General features: G+C 41.0%; 1 protein-coding gene across 1 annotated transcript in view; it reads right to left on the bottom strand.

The window, feature by feature from the left end:
* LOC104517223 (fibulin-2-like) overlaps nucleotides 1-10,154 on the bottom strand; it is a gene marked incomplete at its 5' end in the record, with an annotated part of 21,158 nt that extends 11,004 nt beyond the window's left edge. Inside the window, 4 exons of the mRNA XM_010161815.1 lie at nucleotides 1,164-1,307; nucleotides 1,628-1,765; nucleotides 3,909-4,043; nucleotides 9,974-10,154. Of these exons, the coding sequence (XP_010160117.1) occupies nucleotides 1,164-1,307; nucleotides 1,628-1,765; nucleotides 3,909-4,043; nucleotides 9,974-10,154 (598 nt within the window). The remainder of the gene's footprint in view (nucleotides 1-1,163; nucleotides 1,308-1,627; nucleotides 1,766-3,908; nucleotides 4,044-9,973) is intronic.
* Nucleotides 10,155-11,181: the final 1,027 nt, after the last annotated feature.

Here is an 11,181-nt window from a genome sequence, read left to right on the forward strand (position 1 = left end):
ATCATCACTGGCCAAAATACTGACTCGGTATTTCATTTTCCTGATGTTGTTTTATAATTTCCTATTTCGTGTAACACAGAACTTAGGGAATTCAAAAATACATAGCCAGCCTTGCCCTGGGTGGCAAGGACCAAGCTTTCAATCCCTTTGTGCCGAGTCTGCGCGTTTACGGAATAATCATAGAATCACAGAATGGTTTGGGTTGGAAGGGACCTTAAAGCCCATCTAGTTCCAACCCCCCTGCCATGGGCAGGGACACCTTCCACTAGACCAGGTTGCTCCAAGCCTCATCCAGCCTGGCCTTGGACACTTCCAGGGATGGGGCATCCACAGCTTCTCTGGGCAACCTGTCCCAATGCCTCCCCACCCTCTCCGTGAAGAATTTCTTCCTGATATCTAATCTAAACCTCCCTGATTTCAATTTGCACCCATTACCCCTTGTCCTATCACTACAGGCTCTTGTAAAAAGTCCTCTCCCAGCACCCTTGTAGGCCCCCTTCAGATATGGAAAGCTGCAATAAATGCTAGTAAGAGATGAAATCTGTTATTCGGAGTCAGTAACTTCATAAACACATTGGAACAAATACAAATCAGTATCAAGATGCATACCAAGCAGCCTATATGAATATTTCAACATTCTCTTCACCAAGAAAGTAAGAATTTGTCCTAAACATGCATACAACTGGATGTAAATGGGGAACACTATTCACAGTGCTACAAAGAAGATCCGCCTAGTACTACTCTGATATCAGAGTCCACAAACTCAATGGTTTTCATTTGCTGCATCCCATGGCTTCTGACTGTATCGCTTACAGCAAGGAACTGTAAAAACTAGCAAAGAATCATGGGTTTGACTGACAGCATGAGGTTCAAAAGTAATTAAATCACATTCACTCCAGAAGGGAAGCCAGTAAACCCCATATGCAGACAAAATTTAATGTCGCTGAGTGCACCTAGAGGAACTCCATGCAGCAGTCAGACATCAGTGCAGCATCCTGTAGTGCAAAGAAATCACTGAGCTGCTTGGACAGCAACTGCATACAGCAAATTCCCATTCCTCAAACAAATTTAGGAATCTGGAGGTAACTCAAACCCTCTCTTTAGAACCAAAATGTGCTTTTTTCTCAGAGAAAACCTGACCAGATGCTGGAATCCGACCTTACCAATGCACCGGGTTCCCTCCTCGTTGGAGTGGTAGCCTCTGCTGCAAGTCAGCATGTTCCTTTGGCAGGTGTAAGACCCAACCGTATTGATGCAGTTGAATCCTGCTTTACATGGCTCAGGGAGAGATGTGCATTCATTAATATCTGGTCAAAAAAAAAGAATTAGAATAGTGAGAGAAGCTAGTTAACCTTTCTAGTCTGTTTTCTTCCAGCTGTCACTTTTTCCCCCTTCACGTCATTTTACTGTGCTACAAAGGTAAGGCTGATAATGTCTGCTGCGGTAACACTTTCAAATTCAGTATCTGAGTGCATATCATTAAAAGGACAGCATTGTTTAAATTAATTCACAGCAAGATTTAAGGCAAATTACGTGTAGTCAATATACCCCCCTTGGACAGACTAAAAGGAACAGGAGTTGGCAGTACTGCTGCACATACTACAAACATATTGCTGGTCACACTTACCAACACAGTTTCCTTCAGGGTCTTGTAAAAATCCATCCATGCAGCGTTGCTTTGACTCACAATAGAATGATCCTTCTGTATTCTGACAAACGAAGTTCACTTTACAACTATGAGTTCCTCTCTCGCATTCGTCTGTGTCTGTTAATCAGATCAAACCACCAAATCGTGACTAGTTAAGCTGCATTTTTCATTAGTCTTCATGACTAGTTAACTTCTCAGGAAGGAAGTCAGGGAGTATTACTTAAACCAGACACCCAACACTGCCTATGGGAAACCCGAGGTGTACCTACGTTTGCTCTTGGACATCCACTTCAGCATTGGCTTCAGAATCTGTCAGGTCCTGCAAAATTTGATTCAGGTCCCTGCCGCCTCATTCACAGCATCTCTTGTAAACCACAAATACTGCAACATCTGCGGTTTTAAAACCCTAAAGACCCAAACTAACACTAGGAATAAGGTACACATAATAAAATGTGTCTCGCCCTCTTTCAAAAAGCAAAATGGTCTCTTATTCCTTAAATACCTCAGGAATTCTAGGTAGAAACTTACCTCCACTGTATTTGATACTAATATGGCACCTACTTGAACAGGGCTGGGATTTCGCTGTGTGCGCTGGCACGTGTGCATGCATGGATATAGATGTACTTATGTACACAGAACAAACACGTATCCGACTCTAAAAACTACTCTGAAAAAAATCTGAATGAGAAGTAGTAATATTAGTAACAACTTCAGCTTTTATTTTTCTTATTCTGCAGCCAGAACTCACCACAGCTTTCTCATTTTTTATTATGCAGATGAAATTATTTCTCAAATTATGTTCATCAACTTCATCATGCTTGCTTTCCAGGCACTTACTACAAGTTTCAAACTTATAAAATTACACTCAACCGATCCATGTTGAGTAACTGCATGTATCAGCTGGTATAGTGGCATTGCTTCCAATTTCCAGTTGAAGAAACCCCACCTAGGAACAGACTTCAGCTATAAATACGTTCAAAATTCAGTTCCTGTGAATATTTTCAAATGCTGCTGGTTCCTGAGAACACTCCCTATGATGAACATCTTTCCTAGAAGATAATGACAAATGGAGGAAACTCCACAACTGAGGAGTCCCCACTCCTCCAGTCAGTCAAGGGGAGAACTGCTGGCACTTCTCCTTCTATCCCAACTCCTCAGTTAAATGCTACGGTCACAAGGGATCATCACCAGTCCCCCAGAAGGTACTATATGGCCTTCCGACCACATTTATTGACTGAGACAAATAAAAAATTTAGAACTCAGTATTTCATAAGCCTCTGCAAATTCAGTAGTTATCTGTAGGAAATTTTACACAAAGTAGTAGTTCTGGAATTCTAGTCTTTCTCATAAGTCATTAATTTAAAGGCTACTTTGAAACACTCTGTAAACTTTATAAACTGTTACAATCTAACTTTAAGACTAGAAAGCAACTTAGATCAGCAATAAATGTTGGAAATGCTATAGGACCAGACAACGGAACAAGACATTCACCAACAGCCTTTTCAAGTAAACCAAGGTTTACTTATGACAGCTGTATATAAAGCCAGATTTCCAATAACTTCTACTTTAAAACCCTATATGTCGAGAGCTAAGTCCTTTTCTTAGACATCTCTTACTCCAGCTGTCAGGAAACTCTTTGTGTAAAGAATTTAGGAGTAAATAACCCTGACTTATTTCCTGGAAGGCAGGCACATGTGTCTCTTGCTTACTCCTGTGCTGCAGAGCAACTTCTACACTATGACTTCTGATGTTAGCTACTCCACTAGACCTTTATATAGACCATGAAGGGGGAGATGAAGAATAGCTTCTTAACCCCATGACCATTCAAAATGCAAATAAATGCAGAGAGACCTCCTAAACCCAGGAAGGACTGGATTGAGTCAGCCCCATGATCCATTCAGGCTGTGATTCAGTGTTCGACAGCAAACAGTATCAGCCCCTTCAGAAAAAAGCAGGGCTACCCAGCGAAGCGTAACAGGCACTCCTCCATCAACAAGATCTCCCTCTAACCCCTTAAAAACAGTGTAAATCCTAATTCGTAAGGTTTCCTGCATTTTCCAAATTATTTATAGTTATTGGAAAGCATTTCAAATAAACGAATGTACAGAAGGGGCTTATGAAGCCAAATATTTCCATGACGATCGGCTTTTTTCAGTTACAGTCCTGTCATCACAGACCAGCAATAATAAAACACTTTGCAATCCATTTGCTTTCCTTTTTTGTAACAGCAATTGCATAAGCTGAAAAACACTTGTCTTACCAACACATTCTCCATCCTTAAGTTCATAACCTGGCTGACAGCTCAGTTCCTGGAGACATTTGAATGATCCCAGTGTGTTGACACAGTGCTCTCTCCGTTGGCAGGTGTGCGTATCTGTTACGCATTCGTTAATGTCTACAAGAAATAGTTAAACAATTCAGTGACACATATTTATCAAGCGGTCTGCCTCTTCCTGCCCTTTTGGAAGGAGTCAAAAGCTCAAGTGAAAGAATTTCTTCCAAAAAATAGTAAATAGACTTTGCTAGTGTGTTCTGATGCAGCATTCTTTATTCCAGGATCTTTTGTTAACACGCAGTAACTCAAGAGACACAAATCACATGGAGATGTCCTCCTCCCCTCTTCCCAAATGTGCAATGGATGGTGCAGACACTGAGGACAAGGGATGTACAGACTTGATTAAATGCAGGGTGGGCAGAGGATGGACAATCAGCTTCTGCTTTACTGGATAGAGACCTCCTGGACAACTGAATTAGAAAGTGATTAATGTCTATTGCTCATTACCAGGTTTTCACCTCAGTCCTGCCGCTTCACGCCAGACCCACAGGAGTGGCTGGTGTGGAACTGCTGTAAGAGACTGGTTCTGAAACTGCCTGCCCTGCTGCAGGTGGAGTCAAGTATCATACTTATCTCTTAGGGAAGGTGTCATTAGAACTGGATACACAGGTAAATAGGGAGAGAAGAATGCTGAAGGGTCAATCAAGTTTGAACTTTGTATTTCAATTTTTAGAGAGATCCGATTTCAGCGGGTGAAGGAATAGAAAAGTTCTTTCAAAAAAAATCACTTAAACACCAGATCACAGAATACAGGACACAATTTGGAAAGGAATATGCCACACCTTTAAAATGATGGGGTTTGATATGCTTGGATGAAATAACCTCAAATCTAGGTTTTGCTGATCTTAATAACGAAAGCTAGGAACACCATGATGAGCAAATATTTACAAGCAACAAAAAGGAGTAGAGACGGGAAGAGAAACTTTTTTGTCATTCTCCACAAAATCTTACATGTTCACAGTTCTATATGAAGCCAACAAGTATTTCTGCAGCTAACAAAAGCCAAATGTGACCATAACTATTACCAATCATCCAGCTTCTCCACATATGAAGCTGTTTTCATGCTACACAATAAAGCAAGTATTGTTTAAATCAGATTTTCATTTTGGCTGCAGAACCTCATTCCCAGATAAGTACAACATCAGATCTATTACTTGCCCGTCTGGAGCATGCAAACAGGAAAAGCCATTTTAAAAGCCTTTTGTCTTAGAAAACGTCAGCTTGTTTTCTACCAAACAGACAAAAATAAGCACCAAGAAATTTCAGTTCCTGGTGAAGTCAGCTAACCGGTGATGTCCACTGAGTTCTGCAACACCAGTATGTCAGCTTGGTGCCATTTTACTGTTCATTCCTTTGTGTTTTCTTTTTTTCTGCCATTGCTATTCTTCACATGCTGAGTACTTGCTTTCCAAAGCCAGCTGATTAATGCAGAGCAAGGTCACTACCGTCAGCCAGGTATCTTTCTGCCTGTCCCACTCGATGTTTGTGTGGGCAGGTAATTGCCTACCCCAAAGTTTTTTCAGGGTTACGTCCTCATATGCTTACATAGTTTCTCAGTTTCTACACATGAGCTTGAAGTGCAAGCAGCAATATTCTTATAAATGGTCTTGGAAAAAAAAACCAAAACAAGGCTCAGCTCTGCCCTATCCAATGATAGTGCATGAATCTCCATCTCTGATATCAGGCTTGTTTCCAGCCCACCAAATTTTCCTTTGCATTTTATTAAGCAGACAGGCACTTTTTTGTTCATTTTTCTAAACAAATTCCTAACTGGTCATGCCATAAAACGAGATCTCCGAAGACTTGCAGCACCTTTCTTGTGAGCTTACATCAGTCCACATCGCTGTTCTCACTATCAATGCCTGTCACAATACAGTGTCCCTTAGCATGAGCGTGAGGGTGGGAAAAGGCATCTTTTTCTGGGAATATGGTCCCAGTTTCTGCTGCGGCAGTACACGATCACCCACGGTAGGTCTGGTCAGCCCAGGCTGTATCACTTTGCTGCACCACTATGGCACAAAATAGAGGGGAGTAAGGACTCAAATCATGTTTATAAAACAGGACAATCTCATTCTTCTTTCTTCCTCCTTGTTCATTATCCACAAAACCAAGAGTGCCCATAACCTGCCTCTCTTGAGTACTGGAAACCAACTCAACAAGTCAGTAAGACGCTTGACAGAGCACCAGGAAAAATCTGAGTTATGTTTTCAGTTTGTAACAAAGTTAAGTCCCAACACTGGACCAGCTGCAGTCTTCATCCAACACAATTAAGACTCTGAGGTAGGGCAAGATTATATTTATTCAGAAAAAAAAAAAGGAGTCAGAGGGAAAATAATTCAGTAATATATTAAAAACAAGCCATACAGTTAATTGTTGAGAAATTTACTAGTTCTATGTGTGTGGCAACAACATTCCTCACTTTATGCCAGTGAAAACCAGAATGAAATGTTACTGCATAATCTCTCTTTTGTTTTACCCCTGGAATTGTTGAAAACAGCAATATATACATGATCCCTCAGCATATCTGCTGCGTCTAAGAAGCTGACATTTTTTCAAAGGAATATCAACATTTCCCTACTGCTGTTTTTGATCAATACATACTTCAACATTAAAAATTAATTTTTGCATGTTTTATAAAAATGTGAAATGCAGACTTTTTTTGTCCTGCATATGTACTTTTCTCGTGAATTTCTTTTTTCTTTTCAAGTAACTTAAGCTCAATTTGTTTTATGGAATACATCTGTTCTGTTTTGACCCGTTGTTATTTTGCAACCACCTGCCCTGTGCTCACGCACGGTCCCTATGCTTCAGCAATAAATGACCGCTGACTGCTCACTCTGACAAGAGGGAAGATTTACACAGGAGTAGCGAGGTATTCTCCCGTCATTTGCATGTGGGTGGTGGTAACAACTTCGCCTGAAAGTCACCAGGAAAAGCAATCCAAGTTAAAAACACCCAACGTGGCTCTTATCTCTGGAGAGCATGGAGCTTTCAAGCCTGAAGATATTAAAATATCTGTTCACGAAGTTACACAAAGCTGCTGTGTGTAAGCTTTTTAAACGGCTTGTGACTCTTCCTTGTGCATGGTTGGCTTTCAGGAATTCTGGATATCTGCTCTTGAATGGACCTGGAATTATAATCTTCCACAGTTTAACCAAAGGAAATTCAACAGATAAAAGGTTATCAGCTGTTTTGTTGCTGTGCAAAGATTCCTCCCCCAAATGGCCCTAAAATACACACAGAGTAACACCACTAAGACAACAACAACTTGAAATCACATTAACGAAGCTTTCCTCATGGTGTTCAGTAGCTCAAGATGGGGCACAGAAGCAGTTAAGCTGGAAAAGGATACCTGAGGTGAGCAGGGCTGCAGTAAGGCGGTTAGTTCAACCAAACAGAAACCACAGTATGCCTGTGGCCTTCCCCTCTGACCACAGAAGTAGGAAAAATGTTAAACACAGCAGAAGTTCTCCAGGTACCACACAGAGAGCAGGGCTGTATGTGTATATGGAGCATACAGGGTACATCTATCCAAGAAAGAAGAGAAACTTCAAAGTTTCCTAGATTAATTACAGAGATACCTGCAGAATCCTGACTTGCATTAGAGAAATACAGATGTTCATCATTTATGAGGGGAAGAGGATCTTTCAGCTTTACAAATCAGAGTTGCAGCTTTCATTTTATTAGCAATGCCTGAGGTTTATCTTATACCAGTCACAATAAAACTCTGTTATAATGTCATGGGGTAGAGGGCAGGAGTGGAAGAAAGTGAACAAAAGGAAGCACTTGGCATCTTCTGTGGCACCTTCTGCCAAAGTTGCTGACAAACATGCATTAATGTAGTTTCAAAACGCTCCTGGGAGATGTAGAAAAGGACAGATATATCCCAACTGCATAGTCCAGGAAAAAAATCAGGAGATGAAAGGGCAAGATTTTCAGAAGCAGAAAGCAAGGCGAGGCAGTTTCCTCAGCTGCTCACTTACCAGACTTACATGCAGCAGGTTCTGTGAAAGCCATCAAACACACCACGCAGCCTGTGGCCAACTACAAATACCAACTTCCACCTTACAACCTGGTATTTTCTCTGTAAAGGCATCCTTCCTTCCACTCATGTTCTCTCAGTTATTGAAGTTAAACTAAATAATTCTACTGGTTTTCCATGCTTACCAGTATCTCTGATTTAAAAATAAATAACTTTAAAAATCCAATTTTGACAATTTAAGGAAAACCCAAGACAACAGCAAATCACATTTCTGATCAAAAATATGACACTGTATAAACTTCCCTGCTCATGCTCTCCTGCCATATGATGCTCATTAATAAGATGAGATCACAGAGCTTTAAAAGATAGGAACAAAGCCAAAGCTGTGATGGTCAGAACAACACTGTTATAAGTACAGGGAGAGGGATGGGTGGAAGAGGGCAAATGTATTCACTCATGACATTATAGTCACAGGCACTGCTGCTTTCATTAATGACTACAAGTCTCCAGGTGCTCTGTTTTTACAGGCTGTGCTGGGTTTAGTCAGGAAAGTCAGGAAAAGCCACTCCCTTTACCGTGGCTGCTAGGAAGCTGTTCCTGCATGCAGAGAGAAGCACTGATAAGGTCTCAGCTGGGCTGGAGAATCCTCCACTGAATTCAGCATCTTTCTCCGCTTCTGACCCTGCAGCTGCATTCCCAGCTCTCGCTGTCTGGGTACAGGCAGTGCAGGGGACACACAGTTCAGGCACCTGACCCCAACTGACCAAGGGAGTGTTTCATTCCATAGTACGTCATGCTCGGGGCAAAGGGGAGGAGGGGGGTCCAGGAGCCATTACTCTTACACTTTCTAACACTCGCTCTAACTCTTTTGTTACCTGCTTTGCTAACTCCTGTGCTGGCTCGTTAGTGAGTGAGGTGGTGGGTTTGTTTAGCTTTCCCAGTCGTGCTGTCGCTGATAGGGTTCGCTCAGACTCTGCTATGATCGCTCTCAGGCTGTGGCTCTCAGTCTCTCTGGCTCTGACTCTCACTTCTCAGCACCTGGTTGTTCATTGATTGGCAGGTGGTGAGCAACTGTACCATAATTGTATCATATTGTATCACGTTTTATTTTCTATTGTTTTAATTAATTATTATCAGTAGTATTTGTATATACTCACTTAGATTCAGTTAGTAAATAGTTCTTACCTCAATTTTATGAGCTCACTCAGTTTTTTTTCCTCCGATTCTTCCCCTCCACTAGAAGAGGGGAAGGGGAATCTGTGAGAATGGCTTCATGGTATTTTGCTAGCCAGAGCTGAACCACTATACAGGCATTACCACACAACACTGCTGCAGATCAGCTCCTAGATGAGACTCTAGAAAAGTACCCCAAATATAGTTTCTATTTTGTAAGCTCAGGCCTGAGGTTTCTGAAGCAGATTAAATCCTCATAAATACACTTGTAAAAATACATTGGTTTCTTATATGAACTTAAATAGCAAGGATGATACAGCAGGATTATGATGCATCTTTGACTTTTACACAAATAAATTTGTGCCAGAATCAACAAAGGACTAATCTGAATTTAAAATTCCATCACTTTGGAATGAATCTTTTCCACTGCCCAGACTTATGGAGATTTCTTAAGCTGTATTTATGAAGTTTTGCTGTTTCGTGATGTCTGGGGATTCGGCAGCATTGACACTATCCAGAGATATCAACTGCTATGTTTTCTTAGTCCAGCTAATAGTCATCAGTACTGCTGTGGTCATCATACCCATGAACTTTTATGACTTTTGAGCAAAGTTATATGTATCCTGAGAATGTATTGCTAGGGAAAAAGCCAAACTGCATACAACTCATAATGTTAAGTGGCTGAGCAAATGGTGCACATGTGTTTTTACTAACTCATATTGAAATGTCATATGCAAGGATGGCCAGGGAGCCTTTTAGCACAAATGGTTTATATGCATTTCAGAGCATGAAGAATTATGATGCTGTGGTGAACAGCTTACACCTATCATCTTACCAACACATTTTCTATGCCTGTTGAGTATAAAGCCCTCTACACAGATCACTCTGTGGTTGACACAGTAGAATGATCCCAATGTGTTCACACATAATTGTCCTCTGGAACAAGTGTGAGCACCTGTGAGGCACTCATCCAAATCCAGATCAACATGATGCAACAGAGAGGGAAAAACAGAATTCTACTAGAACAATTTCTGAAATGAAGCAACACTTCTTTCACGCTGCAGATGTCTAAATGAAGTGTGTTGGAGCTACCACATCAGCACCATGCTACAGTATATTTATTGTTACACTGAAAACAGGGCTGGAATAAACCCTCAGAGATCATCTAGTCCTTGCTTGCACCCCTACACTTTTGTCATTCCAGAAAAAGCCATTCTTAAAAATAGGTAGTCACACAGATAAAACACACGTTCTTTGCAGGAAACATGTTCCAGTGCACCACCACCCTTACCATTAAGTACTTACTTTAATATAGATTATAAATGTCCTTGCTACAATTTAAAGTCATTATTTCCACTGACTCTTCTGAATTTTCTCACCTACTGTAGGAAAACGATTGCCTTGAAATGCCCCTTTTGATTCTGACATTAATTAATCAAATTAGCTTCCATCACACTTGAATAAGCAAGGCACAGTGAATATTTTATCTGGTAACATTAAATTCCCATTTTCTTCACAGACTATCTGGGATTTCATGAAAATGATTTGTTATTCAATAAGATCTGAGCTGAAGAGGAATGTGGATTGCTTGTGAGCAATTCCGAGCATCAGAAGCTTCTACTTGCATTTCACTGCAGGCTGTTACTGCTCCCATACTCACAGATTTATAATTAAGGTATGTCACAGGACATTGCCTCTGACCCCCAAATCTTTCCTGGGTAAACATACCCTTTGTCACTAGCCAAACATGTCCATTTAAAATTTATATAATGTGAATGATCATCGTACAGTTTTGGAAATCACTGTTCAGGCCTGAGCTTGTGTCAAGTGAAACACGTGGAGTTGGACCAGCTCACAGTGGCACATTCTTCATGTGAAGCCTTGCTAAATTCAGGTTTTCAAGGCAAGCAGAAATAAAAACAAACACAGCAGGTGACAGAACAGAGCTGCAGCTCTGAGGGTGGTCCTTAGGACAGAAAACATGTTCATATCCTGCTAGCAGCTCCCATTCTGACACATGCATATACTGATCATTACTGGCAG

Source organism: Eurypyga helias, unplaced genomic scaffold (genome assembly GCF_000690775.1).
Source record: "Eurypyga helias isolate BGI_N326 unplaced genomic scaffold, ASM69077v1 scaffold41631, whole genome shotgun sequence".
NCBI lineage: Eukaryota > Metazoa > Chordata > Aves > Eurypygiformes > Eurypygidae > Eurypyga > Eurypyga helias.